This window comes from Centroberyx gerrardi, chromosome 8 (genome assembly GCF_048128805.1).
Source record: "Centroberyx gerrardi isolate f3 chromosome 8, fCenGer3.hap1.cur.20231027, whole genome shotgun sequence".
NCBI lineage: Eukaryota > Metazoa > Chordata > Actinopteri > Beryciformes > Berycidae > Centroberyx > Centroberyx gerrardi.
In genome coordinates this window covers 18058917-18084961 of record NC_136004.1, presented here as the reverse complement: position 1 = coordinate 18084961, position 26045 = coordinate 18058917, and the positions used below count along the sequence as shown (strand labels likewise).

At 40.5% G+C, this 26045-nt stretch overlaps 1 protein-coding gene across 1 annotated transcript; it reads left to right on the top strand.

Moving 5' to 3' along the window:
* Window positions 1–577: 577 nt before the first annotated feature.
* On the top strand, window positions 578–25619 carry tmem8b (transmembrane protein 8B). Its single transcript, XM_071920941.2, has 12 exons — window positions 578–660; window positions 1374–1581; window positions 5099–5232; window positions 6556–6824; window positions 9848–10230; window positions 14385–14481; window positions 14683–14806; window positions 16927–17069; window positions 18983–19161; window positions 19798–19944; window positions 22386–22502; window positions 25284–25619. Exons 1-12 carry the CDS (start codon window positions 578–580, stop codon window positions 25617–25619), a joined length of 2220 nt encoding a protein of 739 aa, XP_071777042.1.
* Window positions 25620–26045: the final 426 nt, after the last annotated feature.

Below are 26045 nucleotides of genomic sequence, written 5' to 3'. Positions count from 1 at the left end.
TGTCACTTGTCCTGATGCTTTTATGCCGAGCCTTCGGTGGATGTAATCCAAGGATTTGACATAATGCAGAGTGAGCCTGCATACGTCTCCCCCAGCTGCTCAAAAAGAAGTTAAACTCTGCGATCACACATTTGGATGGTCTGGCTCATTCCAAACAGTTTGCCAGTTTCAAGGAGAAGCTTGTCATTAGCGCCTGAAGACCGATAGGTTCCTCTTGCCTCTGTTCAGTTCACAAGAATGATAATAAAGTAAAATATCAAAATGTTGGAACTGAGTTTCATTCGTCAGGTCTTAAATATTCATAACTTACTAATAGTAACTCATAATGTGTTTCATTTTCATGTTAACATCATTTTTGCTCAAGTGTAGGCGCCAGTTGTTTCAAATATCTCACATTGGATGGAATGAAATTCACCTTACATTACCTTCACACATATTCAGCAAAATTTTCTTCTGGTTCTGTTCCCTAGATTGCCTTTTTGTGACTGATTATTTCACCCGTACGCCTCGTAAGCTGAATGCTTTCAACTCCTTCGCCAGTGTGGAACTGTTCCACTTCAATGTGCCTGATGACACCATGATGGCCGTATGGAACCTCATCACCTTCAAGGAGCAAGGGGGCACTTTCGGAGACAGCTGCCCAGACCGCAATGTGACTGTGTAAGACTGTGTAGCGTCTGTGTGTGTGTGTGTGTGTGTGAATGATTCTTTCAAAACAAAACAGCCTAGATGTTGTTATTGATGAGGAGGCTAGAAAGGTGTTCAGATGTTGGCTTTCACAGCCGAGAAGAAACACTTTTTTACAAAGTTGTTGAGATACCAGTAAGTGGCTCTGGCTCTTCTAAGTTCTCTCCTTCAGTCGGGTATAAAGAGGTAGTGAGAAGGGCCTTATAGACAAGAACCCTGCCTATGGGGAAAAGGTAAAGCAGCTGGCTAAACCTGTGCAGTGTCAGCTATTATTGGCAGCCTCACCATATGGAGGAGGTGCTGTTTGAAGCTGTTTTAGCTGTATTTGACTTTTTATTTTGCCTGTCTATTTTTTTATCAGATTGGCAAGTAATGTTTGCCATGACAGCACATATAGTTCAGATCTGAATCTTCAGTGTGGTCTTGTGATTGACATGGCCACAGTTATCACATTCAAATGTGTAGGATTGGATATAATTAATGTTTTACTGATGGATGTTTGAATCCTTCATATTCAAGATAGAAGATGCCATCTACGCTAAAACTGTTGGCTGTTCTTAGAGTACAATCTTGGTCAGACTTCTGATGGACAGATTTTGTATTTGGCAGACACTTCAGTTGTTTCTAAAAGTATTAGGCCCCACTAACAAAGATTTGATTTTGGCTGTTGGTTTTGTGATTCATAGGTACTTCAGGTCTGGAGCGCCTCCCGTCATCAACCCCCTCTACACCCACTTCCCTCGGGATACAGTTGTCCCAGGGTCCTTTGCTGTTACGTTGACCTGGACTCTTCCAAACCGTACAACAGGAGCATTCAACGTGACCAGTCCGCTCCCGGGAGATTGGTTCCTGGCCGCACATTTACCCAAGGATGAAGGGAAGATCTCAGTCAAGGTGAAACTGATCAATTATCACAAATAAAAATCGTATTTTTTTATGTGAGATTCTTGTTTTTGTTTTTGGGTTGTTTTTTTTTCTCTTTGGCATTAAGCAGCCATCATTGCTCATTGCTGTGGTGTTTCTGCACTGCACTTCCCAGAGATCACTTGTCAATCAATCAATGTGTCCAGTACTGTGATGTCCTGTTTGTTTCTGTAGGTGGTCTTTTCTTTGGTCTTTTCTTTGGTCTTGTCTTTGTGTGTTCAGCCATGGTGGCTTTAGAGCCTGCTAGTCACGTGGTACTGTGGTTCAACAAGTGATTTTCCCCCTGTTAGCCCCCCATCCAACTGCATTCTATTGCTGATTACAGCCGATCTGTATCAAACAGACTGATTATAAGGCTCCACTGTGTGATTGCTGTCATCAGTGATTGTGCATTGTCTCAACCTCTGTGTTGAAAAATCTGTTTTATCAGACATACTCTTCCATGACACCTACTACAATACCCATAAGGCTCGCCAACTCCTGACCAATCACACGATCAGATCAGAACAGCTCTTACGCTCGTTCTTCTGTCGCTCTCTCCTCAGTGCCGATTTGTCATGGTAGCTGTGCTTCGTAACAGCCGTAGTACCCTGCATGTTCTGGGTAATCAGTAAAATGTTGTACAATTGATTACAATCCGGCACAAAACCATTGAGCTGGCCAGTTAGTCATCCATTACTGGTTAGTTATCCATTACTCTTACCGTAAATTCTCTGATTGATTGAATGAGTGAAACTGTGTGAAACCCAGCTGTTTTGATATCTGGTGCTACAAATGAATGCCCAAAACACTTCCTGAACCTTGATGATGTTGGGATTACCATGTGACTAGCCACCTGTATCGCTGTTTATGTTAACTTCCCAGTTCTTCTTCTATTTATTCCAAACAAACCGCTGTTGCTGCTGCTGAAAATGTGACACACATCTCTTCCTGTACACCAGAGGGTTTCTCACGGGAAAGACTCACCTGACACCAGGCGTTTAGAACAGTAAATGTAAAAGCTTTCATGAACTGGCTATCAATTGAATCACTATTGTGTATTATCTATCGGTGATAGAGAGTAGCAAAATGGAATCTTATTTATACAAAAATGTCATAGACTATTACTTTAATAAGATCTACATAGAAATATTTTCTCCATGGTCACTTAACTCCCCTTCAGTTGATAGAAAAAATAAAAATAATTTAAGTGTTCACTGGTATTAGTATTCCAACCTGTGTTTCAGAGCTTAAAGAAGCAGAACGGCGTCGGAGAGTTCTTTCTTCACCTCATCATGTTTGCCTATTTGGCCACATAAACACCTGCTGATTACCATTTCAGGCAATTTATTTGTCACTGGTGTAGTGTTCAGTTGTGTTTCCTTTGTGGCTTCCACTGACTGCACTACAGTTCAAAAGTGCATCTGGAATACAACACAATCAAAAATACCATCAAAAGTTTCCATCAACGTTATGTGTACAAAAGAAGCGGTTTGCTTTGGGGACATTGGGATTACAAACAGTTATGGCTAACATGGGATCAGCTTCCAATGACACACTTTGCATCGGTGGAAATAGCATAACGTCTCCAAATGCTGCTTCCCGAGGCAATTTCCTAGCAACCAAGACTCTAATCTGCGATGATTTAAGTTCAAAAAGGAAACATGGGTGGCAGTAATGCAAGTGGAACAGTGAGAGTGCACATTGCATTGCTAACAATCTCAGTCACATACTCAACTGCAGCAATTGACTGCACAGTATGTAAGAAACAAACTGAACAAATAAGCAGTGATGAAATGTAATTGTAGTCAAACGTGTGTTATCACCATATTTACTTGGACTTACTGGTTATGTCCCTTGGTGCAATTTTTGCAAGCTGTCCCTTCACACAGATTTTACAGATGGGAGAATCATGTTTCTATATGTTTGAGCATGTATTTCTTCTAGGCATTGTTTTTTGTAAATTGTCTGACCTGTATTATCTCTTCGGAGTACCCTATTGCTAAATACGCTGTTTTCATAATTTACTAAATTTTTCACCTCATCTGGTATTTAAACAGTCCCATTTACCCAGAAAGAAATACTGGATACTGTCCAGATACCTTTTCCATCATTTTCTTATTGGACCATCATCCTACAGTACAAAGCTGGGTGTAACTGGATGCCTATTGCACTATAGGAAGGAATGGGAGAAGTGAATTATGTCAGGTGGCAGCCATTTTTATGCTGCTGGAGGTGTTTTGGTATCACATTACTGATTGCGAGGCAAAGTATTCCCTCTTGCATCTGGGTAAAGGCAGCACTGGTGAATGTTCATTGACTGAACTGTCCTAGGCCATAGTAATAAGGCTGTGGCCATATACTCAGTGGAAAAGAGTGTAAAACACAATATAATCAATCACAATTCTTCAGGGTTACCTAATTTATGTAATGACTAAAAAGTTCATCTATACATTCATTTTTCTCTCACTTATGCCTCAGAAAAATATTTTCACTGTTTATAATGTACATAAGTTCGGGTTACACCGATAAATCGGTTTGCCAATATATTATTAATAAAAAATATTGGATATTGGCCAGTCAGTTTCCATCCACCGCTGATATGATGGAGTGGCCAGAGCTACATAAAAACAAACCTGTAATGTTTAATTTTAATTGTTCAATAATGTGTTTGTAAATTAATTCTTCATCTAAAGGCCTAATGTATCCCAGAGTTTCCCCTAAAATAATTTCATTAATATGGGTTTCAGTGGAGAGTGTTTGTGTCCCATGATGCTCTAAATGCTGTTAGAGGCTTTCACAGCTTGCCAAGGGGGAAACACTGAATGCTTGTAATTTTTTGGCATCACAATGGTCACATTTAAAGCTATTGAATATCAGCAAACAATATTGGCTATTGGCGCCTTCAGTCTAAAAATATCTCCATCAGTAGCTGCCTTCAAAAACCCATTTCGGTTGAACCCTAATCGAAACACAACATGCTCCACAGGATACATTTGCAGGTCCAGCTGACAGGCTGTAATAAATCAAAGGGTCACCCTGGCACCGCCCGCTCTAATGACATGCCACAGTAATTGTGGCTTGAGCAGGAGGGGTTAGTGATCAGTTGACAGGAATGAAGGACCTCATTTGGCATTCACACCTGTCCTTTTGATTTGGGTGCCAAAGGCCCCTTTCATTTTAAAATAAACTTTCCAGCGGACCATGTGCAGAAACAATGCACATCCTCCTGGTTCAAAGTCATTCTGTGTGCCTGGCTCATCTCACAGCGTAATGCACATCAAGCATTAGAACAACAGGAGTGAAATGCTCGGTGCGAGTTACACTGTGAGACAGGCAGGGAGGACAGAGTGATATTAATCCAGCGGGCTGACAAGCTTTATGCACACAGTCCATTAGGAATTTTGAGGCAGTCTGAATGATATCTAATCTGCTCTTTACCTGGGAGGGCTTGAGGAATCGTTGGCGTTAGTATCCCATCTTTACCATTGTTCTCTTATCCTTTTAGGGTCTATATGAAGAATGCCAGTATCTATTCCAACCTCAGCTCATTGTCCAGAGGCTTATTGGGATTTCAGTGCTCTATCCTGGATACTTTATCGACCAGATGATCCCGATCCACAACAGATCTGCACTTTATAAGTAAGTCTTCTTATTACATTTCCATGTCCATAGGGCTGAACACGTCACAGATACCGTATGTACCCTAAAATTGTTGAATAGCAAAAGTCGGGACATTGAGTTGGCTAAGTAATAACTCACCTAATCGTACATTATCTAACAGAAAAATAGGAAGCTCTTCTGCCCAGTCCACTTCCACCTCCTTGTTGGCCATTTAAATTGGGATTTTCTCGCACTCTGTGCAGCACCCTTATCTTGCATTTTCATTTTAAAAAGATGCAATTTCCAAGTCGGTGCTCATAGCCTGTGTACCTTTATTAACTCCCCCCTCTCTAAAAGTCACCTCGCTCTTGTGAGCAATATGAATTTTTTCAGGGTTATGTCATAATCTTGCCAAGGTGCCTAAAGGTAGCAGAGGCAATATTTAAGTCAATTGCTGCATAAGAAAAATCTAAAATGATGCAAAGGGTATGGAAATGTTACTTCAGCATTTAAATATTACAGTTTTACTTCCATTGAAAGTCTGTTGTTGGTGTTTTCAGCCATTGTAATATGTGTGGGATTAATTTGCTTTTTGAATTTAAAGCACTAGCCTTTGCACAGTATTGTTATTATAGGGGTTGTCTAATTTCTAAGACCATTCATTCAAATGAAGCCTGAAACTGACAGAAGACTGACAAGTGATTCACACAGTTCATTTATAGGAAGAACAGTCTTTTAAACAAAGTCTGAGGTTGATTTGGAAATTCCTGCAAAGGTATCAATATACCTACTTGGAAAAACAACAAAGTAGTGTGTTAAGTTACCATAAAATGTAATCAGTATTTTAAATTAGTCCCCAACCCTGATGACAAGTCAAATCAATATCCTCATGGATTGATTGGATACCTTGCTTTGCCCTGGAAAGACTGAATGTATTAGATTTTTTTGTGCGTGAAATGGCCAAACAAACCTTAAAACCTGGTCCAATGAAATGATTGAAAATCTTAAACTCCGGCAGCTGTGGCAAATGCATAGTATTCTCTCCTGAGAATTTTAGGCCATTTTAAACAGGCTTAAGATTCTTTAAAATGTTTAATAAACATTAATTTGAATACATATTATATACAATACTATTCTACATTATACTACATTAGTATACATACAGTATTAGTAATGTAGTATACCAATGTAGTATAATGCAGAACACATTAGTATACATACAGTATTAGTATATAACAATATTAGTGTATGTCCTATATACCCTATATATTCCTATATATAGTATTACTAAAGCGTGTGTGTGTGTGTGTGTGTGTGTGTGTGTTTGTCTGTGCGTCTGGGTGTGAATTTGCGGTCATGCAGAGTGTTCATCCCCAATTATATTTCGAAAGTGAAGGTTCAGCTGGTAAACTGCAGCACCAGGAACAAGAGCGGCGACAGTTGTCCCGTGGTGCTGAAGATAAGAGCGCGGGCGCCGCCGGTGCACAACTCAAGTGCCCTCGACTGCAGGGAGTGGAACCCTTGTGAATTAGACACACTTGTACCTGCCTGGGAACAATGGTACTACATTCTAGTGGAGAGATACCTGAGTAACTCTGATGTCTACTTCCGCATCGGGGTGCAGGTCACAGGTGAGTGATTGTCACAGGCACAATGTGCTTGATAAGTGTCATGATCCTCGTTCTCATGCTCAAGGTATTTCATGGATTTAGATGATGATTCCAGTTTCAATCCCTGATGCCAATCCCTAGGGATTGACAGCAAGAGGTTGTAGACCTCCCTAATTTAAAGCTGCAATATGCAAAATTTTTTCGCATTAAAATAACAATAAATAAATTGGATATATTGCATATGATCAGTCTGTTTCTGTCTGTGATGCTGTGTGTGCATGCCTAAATCCTCCTGTTTGCCTGAAATTGTTTTTCCAGTTTGGAGGTGGACACCATCTGCTGTGGGTGTGTGTTGTATAGGTGTGGCCAGCAGGGGGCTGGGGTGTGGTTATCGAGTGCAGGGAAGTCATAGCAACAACAACACGGGTGTAAAGCAGTAACAAAACAAAGTACAGCGAAGTTAAACATGCAGGAGACAAGAACCGTTTAAAAAAACGTGTGAACAACCTCATTGCTTTCCCACACTATAGCACCATTGGAAGGAGACAAAAGGGCTCAGACAGGTACAGTGCTAGCCACTTTGCTAGGTTTTCTACGTAGAAAGCTAACAGTGATAAATTATCCCACAGAACTGATCAGACAGCTGAAGATGAGTGACACGTTTTGGGGCAGGAATTGCAATCGCAAGGCAAACAGTTGCATTCTGTAGTTTTAAGACAAATAGAAAATAAAAGTTTTTATTTTTTATAGCATGGAACAGGGAACACTGAGTTACAGTCAAGAGGAAAATAAAAATCACTCCTCACCTGTTTAGCTTATCCAATAAAGGCTTTGGAGAATCAGAGACTGCATCATTGTACTAACATGGTGGCTTCACCATCATCGCTCCGTCCTTGAGTGTGAAGTACTGGAGCCCCACTTTGCTTTTCAGGTCTTTAGTGAAATGAGTTCAATACAAACACAATTACAACACCAAGTGCTGTCTGTAGTGCATGCATGAATAATACTAATATGCTAATATTATAATATTAATATGCTACAAGATAATTTTGACATACCACAAAAACTCTGATGAGTTTCTAGTGTCACATGGTTGGTTTTTCTATAATTGTTTCATTTTACAATCACTCATGTCTCACAATATCATTGCTCATTTCCCATTTGGATTTTTTATATCTGTTTTAACAATTTTGCCAATTAAAGAAAATTATTGAATAATTTGTTAGATACGATGTGTAGGATTTTCTCTCTATCCTTGTCAAATGAATTGTGATAATGCTTATCACTACATTTTGTGCGCTGTTTGCTTCCAGCATGGTTCATTATTTTCCCTCCTGCTGCTTTTGATGTGTAATTTAGGACGATACTGCAGTGGTTTTCTTAAATTTTGTGGGGAATCAAACCTGAGAACTCCAAATTAGACCAAGAGGAGACTCAAAGCAGATCTCTGCAAAATACCATATCCAATATCCATGAATTATACACTCAAAATATCAAGGATTGTGGCTTTCAATTTGCATTGGCTCTCTCAGAAGATAGCCGATTCTCAGTGTGATTTTTTCCCCCCATATCAACACACAGGTTAGATAAAAAGGAACATCTCCACGTCTTATAGAGCGTGTTTACGATGCTCATCCTTCTCACAGATATGCCACGGGGAAATTGAATGTTGATAATTTGTACAAATGTTTTGACGGGAAAGAGAAAAGGCAGACAGACGCAGTATAGGACCATCGAGAGCCTTGTACAAGACCAGACCGGAGCCTGAACTGAAGCAATTCGTGTGTGATTGCTAAGAGGCCAGTGATGCCACGCTTGAGTGCTACATGCTGTTTTTGAGTTGTGGAGAGCTGAGATATTCTTTATGCTCACTCCGCAGGGATGGCTCACAAATCTGTGGGAAGTCCACTTCCATGTAGCGAGCCCTCCCTCCGCTCGACACTGTACGATGCACTTTGTCACCATGGCAACACAGACACTAATTATTCACACTCTCTCTTTCCCCCTGCCTGCCAGGCATATTTCACTTGACCTTTTGCGGATTTGCTCTTAAATTGAAGAATACCTCAAACTCAGGGAAAGACCATCAGCTGGAGTCTCTCCGTATGGTTTCTAGCTGTCTCTGGTTGTTGTTAAGCTCTGTCCCAGAAATCCAATCTCCGATTTATAGAATCTATACCAAGGATGTGAAACTAGGTGAAGCTTTTTCATTGTTTATACTATATTTTCTCTGCAAGTATTTTGCTCTTAAGATGATTGAGCATTGAAGATAGTTTATTTGATATACGAGAGCAAAATCAAACCCATTCTTGGTCTTTACATTATGAATATTATGAAACAACACATTTACACAGCCCCCTCCAGCCCTACCAACCCACCCACACACACATACACACATACATACATACATATATATATATATATTTTGGTCTATACCAACTTTATAATTTATCTGTTTCAACCACAGTCACATTTGTCCAGAGACAACAGTATTTTAGTATTTTTAGGAGTGCTTCAGCTGCCTTCCTGTACATCAAAATACTTCAAACCCTTTCAGAGACAACACTATGCAAACCAGGCTGAGCTAGAAAAGCCTTTGAAATCCTTCCCCTTGGGGATTGGCGGTATTTGATGGTACTTTGCCAGTTGCCATCAATGACCATTTTGCTGTGAGTTGCTTTGTGTTGAATGAAGGCATACTGTTTGTAATTACTGTGAATCTTTGTCTCATTAAAAACCAGTGTACAGTACTGAACCTTGCTGTTTACTTTCTGAAAAGCAGCTGAAGGGGATCATTCCAAACATTTGCAAAAGACTTGGTTGCTTAGCATGCATAACTGACTTAGTTATTGCTTGTTTGTTTGAGATTTGATAGGGATTGTTTGTTTGATTTGATGATAGCGAATATTACATTGGACTGGATGTTGCAGGTGCGTTTTAAAAACCTTTTGCATCAAATGTCTGGTAATGCACCAAAAGGTTTAGCTCACATACAAACATCAATTTGATTGTACTTCTTTTGTAAATCTTCCTCTTCTGACTAGATTGCTCCAAACCCAATCTGTCGAAGGACCAAGCGTCGCCCAGCTCATCGCTGAACATGCCCCAGTCTTTTGGAACGGCAATGGGTCTCTCCTTGTCGGAGACGCTGTCGATGGCCGACCTGCCCAGCCTGTCGCAGAATGCCAGCCACCTGCACACGTCGGAGGAGAGCATCGTTTACCTCGCCCCCACTGCTGACGCCAACAAGTGCTGGCCCATCCGTCCAACACTGCGCAATGAGCTGGACACCTTTTCCGTGCACTTCTACGTCTTCTTTGGTCCCAACATATCCATTCCACCTGACAGGGCCGCTGTGTTCGCCATCAACCTAATGCCTGTGTTAGACAGCGGAGGGGTCCTCAACATGGAGCTCAAGCTCAACATGGTGAGTTCCACAGCTGACAATATCGCCACTTGTTTTAGGGAAGCTGTGATTGATTGCTTGAGAGTTTGTGCTTTGATGTGTTGATGATGTTTGAGGAATTTCTTGACATTGCTAAAATGTACAATCCCGGTCATACAAGTGAATATTTACCAGACTGCCAAAGGAATCTCGGTCCTTGGTCAAAATATATTCAAGGTCTTGGATAGGACTTTTGGCTCTCTCACCCTCCTAGACTTCACCTGTCCTTCACCACTGGAGCAGACTGAAATAAGGAAACTAAATATGTAACAGCTTGCCCAAGGAAAATCCCCATCTAACAAGGGAGGTAATTGGGCTTACAAAGTGTCTGGCTGAGCTACCCTGCTAAATATGGATGCTGGTATGGTCATTGTATCTCCTGTGGGGACTGAAAAAGTTCAGAATGAGGCAGACACCAGTGTTTGTCTGGTGGCATATGTCTCTAATTCAGAAGGAGCAAAACACAAAATCAGCAGACCAGGGTTTGATAGGACTTTATTTGTCTGTCCTTCAGATATTAATGGCATTAGGAACGCACCTACAGTGGCTCTGTACGGCTACAACGAGCCAAGAACATGATAACTAGAGAGTTACATGGCTGTCAGATGGACTTTTATACATTTTTCTCCTAATAGAAAACAACATGTGATCAAATAACTAGAGGAGAGAGCATAAAATCCTAACATCAGTCTTTGAATGCTCAATATAAATGACATTACAATTTTAGGAAATGATGATAATTGACTGAATAATTTGTTGCATGGTTTATTGATTGGTTGGTTGGTTGATAGATATGGGGGAATTCTCTGTGGCAACAAGAATGAGAATGTAAAAGACAATTATGTTATGATGAATCCTGGTTGCTGTGATCGTTATATGAGCAACGAGATGTATTCCTCAGAGTGAATATCTTGCTATATTTTTCTATGGACACTTTCTCCCTCCTTTGCAATGATCTGCCACTTGCTTGTCACAGGCAGAGAATCCAGTCAACCACTACCAGTGGGGCACTCTTTGGCAGACTTGCAGGGCTTCGGGAGACAGTAGCTGGAGCTGCTTCTCTGCCTTGCATCAATCTCAGTGAAAGGCTGTGAAAAGACGTGAAAAGAATCCGTATAGACTTTATTCCACCGATAATTCACCAAAATTGGATTGTTTTAATTACATTTCATCCAAGAATTTTTTTTAAGCACTGTGATCAGTGTTATACACTGAGATTGGCTTATTGGCTTATATATGTTACTGTTGTTATATCACATTTATGCACACACCATCCTCTAAAAAGTTGTATGTAAAACAATGGGTGTTTAATTTGTGCAGAAAATATTGCACTGGAGCATCCCCAAAGACAAAACCCCCAAATGTTCCCTGTTGCTAAGCAGCGTTAGTAGGCTAACAAGGTCAGCAACTTGCCAAAACACTTTTTTGACTCGTATTGAACAACATGGGGCAGTTTGAATAGCAGTAAAATAATAAGCTCATCTTTTTGTGTCCAGTTTCATAGCAACTGCTATTTTGCAAATTCATATTCTTTTAATTAGTTTGGGCATTGGGCTGTATGTGCAGTGCATGATGCAATCCATGCTGCTACACAAGCTAGCTTCATTGATGTTCATGCATCAGTTGGCATCATGTCCTGTCAGGCTCGTCATTAGCAGAACTCATGGGAAATTAGCCAGACAGACACATGAGTAAAGACAAAAAATAATGGTTAGAGCAACAACCTGGCATTAGTTACAAGTTTTACCTACATTGATTTCGTGATGAAGTATTGATGTTGTTTGGGTGTTGTTGGCTTTTGTAGAGATATTAACTCAGGAGTTTGCTACAGTAGTTTGCTTCAGTCAGTAACCTTCAACATTGCATTGTTGTGAGACAGCGCTCCTGATTACTTCTGCCAGTCACATTTCACAATGCGAACTAACAGCTGCATAATGGATCAGGTTTGTAAATAATAATAATAATAAACTTGATTAATATAGCAATTTTAAAAACCATATCACCAAGTGCTTTACAAGCAGTACAACAACAAATAAAACCCAACAAGATTAACAATAAAAATGCCAGACATTAATTAAAAATGGGGTGCAGAAGGATAAAACAATACAACAAATACAACAGGAACAAATCACAATAGAAATGTGTTTTAAGAAATGATTTAAAAGATTCCACAGACTTTGCCAGTAATCTCCTCAGGAGGGATTTCCAAAGCCTAGGGGCCAAGACGGAGAAGACTCAGGGGGTTTAGGAGCGGTCACCATCCTGCCTCAGGCTGCAGTCAGGATCCAAAGAGGGGAAACGATCTGAGATGTAGCTGGAGGCCAGACTGAGACTTAAAAGTAATCATTAAAATTTCAGTTTCGAAAATTCTCTAAAATTCAGTTCGAAACAGGCAAGCAGTGTGGGGAAGATAAAGTGGGGGCAATATGACCCTGTGATGTGTATTTATGGTGGGTGTCATTTATTGTGGTTTCCTGAATTTTGTATGAATGGTTCAGATAATAGATTTCACAAGGGAAAAGTAATCAAGAAATAAATATAGCCGCAAGCAGCCATTAGTGGGGGTCCAAGCCCATGGGGAAACTGATTTGACAGTGAGAATATAAACTTGATTCATCATTTTAGAAAACTGCTACATCTCACAGATAGAACATTTGGGTGGCAGTCCTGCTACTGCAGGTGAAACGGTGCCTGACATATTGCCATTTGAAAAACTGCCAATTTTTTGGCCTAATGGTAAAGCTGTCGAGCTCAGCCAAATGTGGTCGGACACGCTTTTAAGCCCTTTACATTTATATGAAGTTTGGTTGCTCAAACGTTTCGGGATTATGGAATTATGCATCCCTTCCTGTTTACGTGTCTTTGCCATCTTTTGTGCATCAATGCCAAATGGATACAAGTATCAAAATTCTGTGATATAAAGATGATAGGCAGGTGAAATATGCTGTGTGTAAAATTTGGTGAGGTTGAGGCATGTTTCTAGGAGAGATTAAAAACAAATATGTGCTATTGCAAGGTTGCAAAATTTGTGCTGTGTTCAAAATTTAGTGGAGACTGGATCAACTTTGCGAGAAATAGTGAAAAAAAAGGTTATGCATGAAATTCAAAATGGCAGAAAACTGTCAAGGCTGAAATGAAAAGCAATGTGTGCAATCGATTAGTGTTGAGCCATAGAATCTGAGGGGGGGAAATGATGGGAGTGTCTTGAAATGCCAATGAGCGGTGAGTTTTTGTTCCAAAACAGAGAGTACGGGCCAAAAAGAGAGTTTTGAAAGCCATAAAATCTCAGCACCTGGTGAAGTAATGGTTGAGTCATTAGTGTTAATCAATAACTCTATCAACTCCCCGCAGATATATTATGGTCATTTTGTGCTATGGGGTGGTAAAAATCCTACTTATAGCCCATTCAAACTAATAATTCCTACCACAAGCATATAAACTGAATCTCCTTCTGGACACAATGCATGTAATATGTTGCATCTTTGTAAATGCTGTGGCAAGTTCTGATCAAAGACTCATTCCCACTGTTGCTGATTGGCAGTTTGTTTGCCGGTTAGTTGGATACCTTTCACCATTTTTGTAAACATTCAAAAGCTCTACAGCGTCTGCTCCATGTGCACACTGAATACTAGACAGAGACCCTCTGAATAAATGAAGAGGAATTTTGAAATGTATGAACAGTCAAATTTGCCTGACCTCCCGCTGATGATCAGATCGGCAATTTGTGAACACATCCAATATTTCTCGCTATTACGCTTGTACCCCTGTTTTTCTTTTACTGGCACATCGAATTGGACTGCACTGGCCTGGTTTCACCTCTGTGCGGTATTTGCATAAGCATATGCCAGTTCCACATGTTTGAATAATTCTCCATTTTCTTATGAGCCTTGTTAATTAATAATTCATGCTTTAGGGAGATTAACTGCCAACATCTTCATTTAGCTACCTCAGACAGACAGAGGGTAAGCAGTTGCAGTTGATTTGTTAGTTTTAAAGTTTACTGTCTCACAGCTAAAGGGAACGGAGACCTAAGGAAATCCTGAACAGTGTTAGCACACCCACATGATGCCAGCAGATGGCTGATGGCTGGATGGATAAATGATGTCTGTGTGGTTTGCTTGTGTTTCCTCCTGCAGTCTACAGTAAAAGGAGCAAACGTCACAGTGTTTGGCTGCCTGAACCATGGGATGCCTCTTTTCCTACGAGAAAATTCTTCAGTGAAATGTGAATCAGGTACATAAATATGACCCCAATACAGAATAAAATGGGGATTTTACCGGCAGGTCCATTGAAATTTTATAATATTATGATAAATGCTTTTCCTGTATGAATCTGTTTGAGTGTGAAGCTCTCTTTGGTTTCAAACTCTCGGTTTCGTGGCATTAATTCATGTTTTTTGCCCCACCATCTCCTCCCATCTTTCCTCTCTTGCAGAATCGGCGGCCGGCTTTCTCCTTTCTGTAAATGCCTCCTCCAATATCACCAAACTGAGGATTCCTTACCCACAAACAGGCACCTGGTACCTCAGTCTGCGTTCTCTTTGTGCCACTGAACATGGGTGAGACCGGCAATAGCAATACTGCTTCTGTATCGATAGTCGTTAGATTCTCCTATATGCTTACATTCTGTTTCTTTGGATAACTAAATTGCTGACAAAACTGATTTTTATGTCCTTAAAATGGACTGAAATAGATTTGAAAATCCAGTATCTTCCAAAAGTATTTTTTTCAGGCAGAAATTGACCAAAAACAGTTGACTGACGCCCATGCATTTTTGATATTTGACAATGCAACATCAATTCTTTGGCTTGGTCCCACAGTTATGAAACCTTTTCTACCTATGTGAGACCAAGTTTTGCTGTCAATTACAGCAAGAAATTGCAAATTTTGTTTGTTTAAACCTTACTGGTGGTTTACCTACATTATTATTCAACCCGCTAATGAAGGCACCAGGCCCAGTGTTTAAGTGGTGCAGCCTCCCTCATTCAGTTTACATCCTTTCCCATCTGTCACCCAGTAGATTAATTTGGGATTGGCTTCATGAACATGCTTCTGGTCTGCACTTAGCATAATGTCTTAGATGTTCTAGGGTTAGACTTTAAGCTCTTAAAAGGAGACTTTAGATGTTACCACATTCACAGGTTATGGAATTTCAACAAAATGATTCAAGTATGTGTTGAGCTGTAGCGGGACACAAATAATCTTAATGGAAAAATCCACCCTAAAACACTTGAACACGTGTTTTGAGGAAGAGCCACGACTCTCACTTTTTCTCGACTGAAGACAAAACTCTTTCTCTCATTCTCATTCACTCTCATTAAAGTTCAGGCCCAATCTCTCTCTCTCTGGGGGTTGTCAAAGTCATTCTGGGAAATACAGGAAATCACTAACTGAAGTAGAAGCAGACGGGGCAGGTTGAGGGAAAGTGGATACAACACTTGGTCAAAAAATAACTCCTGGAATGCATTGAACAACATAGATTGATGATATATAACAATGTATCCAAGGGTGGATTTTTCCTTTGAGATGTCAAAATTAAAGTTTGCTACCAGTTTTTAACCATTAGCTATTCAGCAGATTGAACTGTTAACTGAATAAAATGTGAACAGAATAAAATTAAGCAGATTTTTCCCAGACACTTGGGAGTTTTAATTGAATCTAAATAACAGATGGTGTGGTTCATAGACTGATCCTCACATGAGAGCATTGCTGAGGTATGAAAATATGTGGTAAACTTCACATTTCTATCTATTTGATTTCCACGTTAAATCAATCAAATCTAATTAGTGACAAAAGAGGTGGGGTGAACGAAAGGTGGCCTTCCAGATTACAATTAAATTGATTGATATAACTTTAAAAAAAAGCAAGCAAACAAAATTCAGCAGCTGCATCAATTAACAAATGAGGTCTGAGAAACGCAAAGAAACACATCTGTTACCTCCTGGAGTTTCATTCCTTGTGATTGATCATAGAACCTATCAATTAGAAAAGTGTCCATGTAGCCCAAATGTACAAGGTTTTGCTTGCATCCATGTTCCATGTAAAGTCAGAGATAAACAAGTGACAATTATGTACAGGCACATGATGCATTTGTGGGTTTGCAAGCTACACATAACTAGCTAAAAGCAATTTCAAACTACATTGTAAGTGCCAATATCAGCCATAATCAATATCAGACAGGATTGGGAATTGTTCCCAAAAACTTCTGGTTGATATGTATTTCCAGTAATCCAAAAAACAAAGGAGAGTTTTCTCAAGATGTTGACATGATAGAATATAGGTGGTAGAAGAGGATTGTGAAAATTTGCATCTGAGGTGTTAAGATTCATAATCAAGGTTAAAGTTTCACAGTAGAAGTTTGACAGCGCACAGGTGTGTCGGAGTGAAGTGTCTGACATCTGATTGGCCTGAACTGGCTTCCTGATCCCCACAGTGCTGCGACAAAATAGTGTCATGGGAAAAAACAAAACCAGTTTATAAATAGTTTGAGTCCAAAATCTGTCAGATGAAATCCATTTGGAGGTGAGACAGCAAGTAGAGAGCGAGCATGTGTTCAAAGCGCTGTGCCAATTTCTGCCTTTGCCCTGTTAAAATGTACTTAAATGCTTCAGTGGATTCAGAGCTAAAGTTTCTCATCCTCCTTCCCATCTAATCCACTGCCTATCTGTGACTTTCCCAGATTTGAGGCATGCACCAATGTTACAGCTGAGGTGTACATGCGCTCATACCTGACTCCATGCATCAATGACTGTGGGACATATGGGCAGTGCAAACTCCTGCGCACCAACAACTACCTTTATGCTGCATGTGAATGCAAAGCAGGTAACAAAATACTTTCAAAAATATTTTGCTTTAGAGTGCATTGTCCATGCATTTTCCAGGCTTGCAATGTTTTTTTTTGTTTTTTTTTGCCCCTGGTCTGTTGATTTGAATTTGTGCATACTATGAATGTGCCATACAGACCCAAGCTCCTTGAAATAAACTAAATTCAGATTAGGAGCCGGTCTAATTAGATCTTCTTTTGGGTCTTCTTTGCCATCCACTTTATTTTCACATCATAATCACAAAGCACCAGTTGACTCTGGCACGTACTTCTGGGAGCCATTTATTGATGAAACAAACATACAAGTTGGGTGACATAAGTGGTAAAATAATTGTATGAATATTGTGTATGCTCAATAATGCTTTTAATTAGTAATCTAAATCAGTAATCATTAATTAGCAAATAGTAAAAAGCATGACAATGAATTAGTAATCGCAAGTAAGTGATTTTAATTAGTATTCAAAAGCTTTTTCTGCATATAAGATGAGATTAAACTTTAATGATTTCTGCAGCAGTAAAGAATTTCTAATTTGCTGTATAATATATCATGCAGAGTGACAGGGAGATGGGAGAGAGCAAGGTGGGATGACATAGGTCATTTTCCAGACTTGAACTCACAGTAGTGCGATTAAATTGTATGTGCCTTGGTCCAATGAGTCAGAGTGCCTCGTTATTAATCTTCTAATATAAACCTTTTTGATAAAGCAATAAAACACGCTCTTAATTCAGAACAGCTTTTCAATAAAAGATAAGCTTATGAAGCTAAACAAAGAATGTCCTCAGGGGCTTTTTTTTTTTTTTACAAATCTGATCTTCTTGATCTTTTTTTATTAGAAGTAGTCTTCTTCAGTTCATTTAATTATCATACTTAGGGCTTGGGTGTGTGGGTGTCTGTGTGTGACTGGCTGCTGGCAGGTGCTCTGCATTCAGCACTTGCCCTTGGACTGTCTCAGAACTGCAAACCCTCCATTCACCACTGGGCACGAATCATACACATCCAGACTTACCCAAGCCACCACTTGATAAGGATCCAACTCAAATGGCAAAGTAGGGGCATTTTAACATAGGAGTGAGCTTACATCAGGAGGCTCCACTGTGCAGGATAAATTACCTTTCATCTATGTTTGTAGATTTTTCACAGAGGAATGTCTGTTTATCGGACTGGGCTGACGAAGCGGCCGGAGATGGACACTTCATCAGCCCTTTTATCCACTCTGACAGATAAATTCTAACTGGTTGAACTTTGGAAACAGACCAATTCACCAAGGATTTGTTACCATCCGTTTAGCCAAAAGATTTAAGGAGGTGTTCCAAAAAATGTGTTTAGGATTCAGGGAAGAAGATGTCTTTGACCTCATCTTTTCCCAACCTAAACAGTCTAAAAACTAAAGCTTGTCTGTCAGCACCTCTAGGGCTGAAAGATATTGATAAAACATCTAATTGCAATTATTTGACAGCAATTGCGATTTAAACTATGATTCACATCATCGTACGTTTTTCTTGTAATTTTTTTTAGAACTTTAAAATTGATTCAAGGAAAGTGATTTGAAAAAGAAAGATGTCTGTGTGCAGGATTTACTGAGTTTGAATATGATAAAAGGTTTTTCCAATATTGTACTTGATTCATGGACCAAAGATTACCCAGAGCACTAAACTACCTTTTATTATAAATAATAAAATACCATTTATTAGTCTATTTTGGACGCCCCTCTCTTAAGCAAGTAATTGCAGCCTCTGTGATTTGGAAATAGCAGAAGTTCATATTGCGATTTAGATTTTTTTTTTCCGATTAATTGTCCCGCTCTAACATCTACTCTCTTAGATCAAACGCAACACAAACCACCGTAACCATAATATATCTGTATATGTGTGTGTGTGTGTGTGTGTGTGTGTGTGTGTGTGTGTGTGTTAGGCTGGGATGGCTGGGGATGCACAGACAACTCGGAGGCCTACTCCTATAGCTTCCAGCTCCTCTCCACCCTGCTCCTCTGTCTCAGCAACTTGATGTTCGTTCCGCCGGTGGCCATCGCGATCCGAAGCCACTACCTCCTGGAGGCTTCTGTCTACATCTTCACCATGTTCTTCTCCACGGTGAGTGACTGTCACACAATCAGACTGCTGCATTCTTCTACCCTCTGCAGAATACTAAACTGGGGCTGACCTATAAAATATTTTTGGGTCTGATACCGGCACAAACAATTGGGAAGAGCGTTGCTGCTTTATGTGCTGCTATTGGGTTTTTATGAGACACGAGAAAAACTACAATTTCCCCACACAGACTGATGGAGAGAAATATTCTAATGGCTGCTTTATGGTTGGACAATAAATTTCACAAGTACACCTGATGCTTTTATTATAAATGGAAGTGTCAAATATATCTGTGGAAAGGAAAATAATTGTCTAATGAGATCCAAAGGGATTTGGTGAAAAGGGCATTAACCATCGTACATGTATTAGCAAAAAGCAAATTTTTCATAGATACTGTAAATAGAGTGTTTCTTTTTTTCACCGCTGCCCACGCATTTTTTAGATTTTACACTGAGATTTTTAAAGGTTTCAATGCCCCAAGAGTCTCTGAACTCACTCAACACATAAACGATGGTGTAAAGGAGTAAGAAGAAGATCACCAAAATTGCAGTCGTATGGTTTTTCTGTGACAACAACTCTGTGCTTCTTTCTGGCCCAAGGCTAAAACTAGCTACTCCCTTTTCCCCTTTCTCCTGGCAGTTCTACCATGCGTGTGACCAGCCAGGCATTGTGGTCTTCTGCATCATGGAGTATGACGTCCTGCAGTTCTGTGACTTCCTCGGCTCGCTCATGTCGGTGTGGGTCACTGTCATTGCGATGGCCAGGCTCAAGTCTATCATCAAACAGGTACGTACCTAATCCTCGTTAAAGGAAAGTCAAGTCCAATGGCTCAGCTGGGAGGAATAAAATGTATTAGACCATCCCTATTTTTACAGACCTGTAGTTTGTGAAAGCAGGCTGGAGAAGAGAGGAGTGCAGGTCAACTTCGACCGTAACGTATGTCCACTGTGATGTGTGTTGAGCGTTGTGGAGGCAATACACAGTGTGGCCGCATCTAAGCTGAGTGCTCCACATTAACGGTGGACAACTTGAGATAAGCCCCGAAGCGAAGAGGGATTAGAGTGGTGAGAAGCGTGCTACTGAGGAGGAAAACTTGGGAAAATAAACTATCAAGCAGGTCTATTAATGAGTACTGCTTATGCCTCATTTTGTAGTCTCAAATTGAAAGATCAATGTGTTGGAATTAGCGATGCGTGGTGCTAAATTCTGTGGTTGTTGACATATTGCGGTGGATAACAGTAAACACTAACAGGTGCACCCTCTCTCTGGGTCACTCCCTGGCTGCACACCAAGATGGAACAGTCTCAGGGAAAGTGTGTGCGTGCGTGTGTGTGTGTGTGTGTATGTGTGTGTGTGTGTCCATGTCCATAAATGAGAGATAGAGGGAGAGAGGAGGGGGAGAAGGAGGCGGAGTAGTGGGAGGGAGGGAGAGTGCCCGAACATCTGCTGTCCTCTAGAGTTTTCATTTTTGCTGAGCGCTGCAGTACGCAGTCACTAATCAAATCGCACATGTCAGGACTGGCAAGTGGAACTGTGTGTGTGTGTGTGTGCGCGCGTGTGTGTGTGTGTGTGTACTAGAGAGAGATGCATGTGTGTGTTTGTTTGTTTGTTCGTGTGCATGACCGCAGCAGCAGCAGAGGGTGACGGACCCACAAGCACCTGCTAGTGTGTGTGTGTGTGTGTGTCTGTGTCTGTGTGCATGTGTGTGTGTGTGTACCAGGTTTAACATCAGAGGTCCAAAAGTCCTCACATATACAATGACCAGAAAATATCTTGCAAGGATATTTTTGCATTTCTCACACAGGGAAAAAAAAGCTTCTTTTAGGGATTCGAGACAAGGCTAGTAGGAAGGATTACTGTTAGGGTTAGGTCCATTTAAGTCAATGTAAGCCAATGAAATGTCTTTTAAAGTATAGTTTATGCGTGAGTGTGTGCGTGCGTTTGTGCCTGCATACATGTGTACATGCATGTGCGTGCTACTGTGCGATCCAGTGGCGCAGTATGACTGATGACCGTTGCTGCATGGAGTCCTCAGGCTGCTCCACATCGCTCCTCTCCTCTTTGGTCTGCGCCAATTAGTCCTGTTCTCCTGCAGGCGGGTCATCCCTTCCCCGCTCTAAAATCCCCAATTTCTCTTCGCCCTCCCTACTGCACATCTTCCTCCAGCTCGGCCACAGACGAATGCAGACCCCAGGCATTCTGGACAGGCTTAGGTTTCCCAAAGCATGTGTAGCGCAGCTTATTGATCTTCTTCTCTCTCGCGCTTTATCTCTCTTCTATCCTGTGGCTTTCTGTCAAATTGTGAGCTTGACAAAAAAAATAAAAAGTTCAATTGTTTTTGTAGCATTGGTTTCTATTGTTAGTGTTTTCTTTTTGTTGTTATGTTGTGGTTTTCACTCTGCATAGAGAGCTTTCAGGTGGTGTAACGCTCTCTCTGGCAGCCATAATGGACCCGTCAGCTCTTGGACAACAGTGGCTGTGAACAGCTGGTTGTGTTTCTCCTAAATGTACAACTTGGCCGACTCAACAGAATTTAATTAATAGACATGGTTAATTTCTGTGCTGTTTTTGACTGGGAACTGATCATTTCCCCACTGATACATCTGTAATTGTGTGTTTAGATAATGCCAGCTTGCTAGCTACCTACCTAACCATAGTATCTGGTTAGCTAACTATCACTATTCTGTTGTTAACATCTTATTTACACACTAGCTAGCCCATTTAGTAAAGCTAGCGCTAGTAGTGGGTAGTGGTTGCATCATTCACATCAGTTGTTTTGCTAAATTAGCCTGTTGGCTATTTGGTTAGCTAACAACACCAAAAAACAGAGCTAACTCAGTGCTTTGGAGTAGAGATTAGTGTCACAGTAACCTAAATCTGGGAACATCATACTATTAACTTTTTCTTAGGACATTACTGAATTGGCCTGCACCCACACCACAGCAATCTTTTTCAGTTTTTTTTTTTTTTTCTCGTGTGGTTGTTATTTGAGCACAGTCAGTTCTCCACAGGACCTCATGGCACTAGCCACGGTTGCTAAGCGATTTGTGACATGACTACAAAGCCTCTATTGCCATTTTTCTAACTTGTGAGAAGAAAATAACAAGCCCAGACCAGTGTTCACTTCTTCAAAAACAGAGATGCATTGGCTTTGTCTTGAACACACATTCTTTTTTTTTTTTTAAATGGGGAGAATTACATTTTGTTGATGTGTGGTCTGTCTGAAGGTGCTGTACCTGCTGGGGGCGATGTCTCTGTCCATGGCTTTGCAGCTGGACCGCCACGGCCTGTGGAACCTGTTGGGACCCAGCCTGTTTGCTCTGGGCATCATGGCTGTAGCATGGGTAAGTGGAAGCCATAGATTTCCTGTGCAGTAGCACAAATGTCTACACCTTGCAGAGGTTTATTACATAACAAGATACACATTAATAGTAGTCTGTGCTTACAGAATGATGACGACATTTCTTGTCAAAATGTTGGTCTTTACCTAATAAATAATATGCTTTCCTTATCTTCATTTTTAAGTACTCCGCTCTTGTTGGCCAGCACCTCACTAATACCGGTGTGCGTTTTCACAGTTTTTTAAATTACAGAATGACCAAGCAAAATTAAAACAGCAATTTATGGTACTTTCAAAGGAAAGTTTGCCACTTACAGTATGTCCTTGGCGACAAAATTATAACACTTTTCTGTACTGGATCCTCTATGTTAGAGATAAAGAATAACATTAAGTGTTGATTCTTTTCCAAAATAGATTGAAAAAAGATATATAGCATATTGGAAGTGAACTCTTCAGCTGTTCTAAGAGTGACACTTTTTGCAAAAGATGAAATATCTGGGTTTTCTCATGCATAATGTAGCGATGATGTTCATGGGCTAACATGTCCGACACTGAGTTTGAACATGCAGATGAAAAGTGTCAGCATTGTCCTTCCATTGTTCCTGGTGCACGGCAGGCGTAAAGGGACTTAATCCGTCACTTAAGGTTACATGGAGCTGGAACATGTGCATGCCTGAAACTATGGGATTCTGACCAATGAAGCTATTTCACATTAGCATGGAAGGGGCTTTAAAAGTTTCGCAGCCTGTGGGTGTTAGTCATGCCTTGTAGTTCCATTATAAGTCAGCTTGTACTTTCACTGACTCTTCTCCGAGTCATAATGTGCTCCCTGAACTGAGAAGATAAAAAATAATAGTCTTTCAGGCAAGGTTCTGGAAAAAAAAAAAAAGCCTTTAACGCCAAAGCTCTGACATGAGTTTGAAAACAAGGTTTGTGGCCTCCTCGGAGAAAGCTTTGCATTGAATAAAGTGTGGGAGTTGTAGCTGTGAGAGTTAGCTCTCTTCGAGTTGGAGGATTGTACAGAAGCAGGGAAAGATGAAGTACTGTTTAATTCCGCTGAGTAAACCCTCCAGCTTTGGCACCAAAGGTAGGATACAGTATATGTTGCCATAGACAAGATTCCTTTCTTCAGAGATTAACAACAGCCCTTCAGAATTCATGCACGACACTACTGTATCTTGCTCTTTCAAATATGAGCCTTTTCAGAGAATTACATAAAGCCACAGGCTTCCACTATTTGGGTGTTTTTCCTAAGGCTTTGGCTCATCTGTAATTCAATTATAGATGGCTTGTTGACATATGTTATTCAACAAATACAAAGTGCAAATACCATGGTTGGGTATACTGTAACAAGATCTACAGCATGGAAGTCCACACAGATTTTGTGCAGCATCACAAGGACTGAAAAAGAAAGCTGTATTGTTTTCTCATCTTCCCATGGCAATGTAACGCACTCAGACAAAACAGCCACAATAGCAAATTGAGAGCAGCGACATTGTCATAAAAATTTGCTTGGATCAAATGCTAACGTTGCAGTTTTTCAAAGATAACTTTTGGGCACATGCTTTGATTACTTGTCACTTTATAATTTATCAGCTGTTCAATACTGTATGTCTGCATTTCAGCATTCTCTTCAGTGCCGTACTTCTGCATTTCAGCAGCGTACATTTTCTATGAAGGCCCTTTCATATCAACTTGTCATGTTTCTGCAAAGCCTGGCATTCTGAATGTTCCCAGACACAACCAAATTAGATCAGTCAAGCGGAGGGCACAGAGCGTCTGCTGCTTTGCAGAGGTGTCATGTGCTGTAAGTGGTAGGGGAGAAGTTCAAATCTGTCAATGCCAAAAATCCCTGATTCTCCAATCCAAGTGGGGTTCCTGATTTATGCATGAAAAGACCATCCTCGTCTGAAATTGTTTGTCTTTACCAGTAAAACACACACAGCCAGGAACCCTAACTGTGAAAAGACAGTAAAATATTTTTTCCCCATTTGGCTTCAGATGGATCATTAGTCTTTAACCTAAAATATATACAGCATAATAAATCAATCAGAGATGTTTTCCTGCTAGCATATATTTTTTTTGGTCATTCATAATTGGCTTATACATTTTCCTGGGATTCTGTATGGCAATGTTTAGGGAAGTTAATATATGTGAGCTGTCAGTGTTTATTAACAGTTGAAAATAGTCAATGAATACAATAATCACACACTCTCTAAACACTCTGTTCACAAAGGAGTGAAATGAAATGACCAAGTCTCTCTCTGCGCCTCTCTCGCTCCTGGCAATTCTGAAATTGAAAACGCCAAGGCCGCTTAAAGAACGGATATTCTCTATTGAAACAAAAATAAAAAGGATCATATTCAATTACTGACAAATAGCACATGAGCATAAATAACAAATGTAAGCATATAATGTTTTCAGGCAGTTGAAGCAGTGATCGGCTAATTACTGATGAACTATTTAGAACATCTATTATGATCACTGGCCTATTGATCAGTGCATCCATAGTAACGTTTCAGTCACTAACCCATCTGTCTAACTTCAAGGTTACTGCAGCTGTCACAGAAATTCACAGAGATTGAGACATTTGCCATAGAATAACATAAAATGACTGCCACATATTCTACCGCAACAAATAATGTCAAAAATCTACACAAACTGATTATTAAGATCAGTTTTATAAAACTGAAACTACAGAATAAACTTTAACTGGAGTTTTTTGTTGTAAACTAAACACTGATTCTGTGTGTGAGCGTACATTTTCTGTCTGTCGTTCTGTCAGACGGTGCGTACCATCCGTCGACGGCGTTGCTACCCCCCTACCTGGAAGCGCTGGGTGTTCTTCCTCTTCCCGGGCACCATGATCGCCACGTCCGCTGTGGCCCTCTACGCCTTCGTGGAGACGGAGGAGAACTACTTCTACATCCACAGCATTTGGCACATGCTGATCGCGGGGAGCGTGGGCTTCCTCCTCCCCCCTCGCGCCAAGCCCGACGCAAAGGTGACCCCGCTGAAGCGCCGGCGGGGCTGTGGCTATCAGCTGTGCGTGAACGAGCACGAGGAGATGGGCCTGGTGGACCCGGCCATCATCTCCATCAACAGCATCTGTACCAGCTGATGAATTCCCCACTCCCAGCCCTTTACCTTAGAGACACTCCATTGCCTTCTTTTACTTGGGAAATTCACACACGGGAAAATAAGCCACAGAACTTGAATAAGCAATGTAAATACTTTAATGCAGATGTGATACATTGCATATCTTTTTTCCGTTGTTATTGTCATGGTAATTATTATCAATACAACTGTAATTATTATTATCTATTGTTGAAGTTGTTCTGATGAATTGTGGGTGTACAGTGACACACTGTTGTTTGTGAATATGTATTTAAAGTCAAAGCTGAAACACTGCTGCTACTTGACGGTGACTGTAAAACTGCTTATGTTGGTTATTTATTGATGGTCTCTTAAAAAGGCCAGTTATTTTACTGTTTGGGTACAGAGAGGGGAAGATGTGGGGGAACATTTATCAAGGGCACGGCTTTTA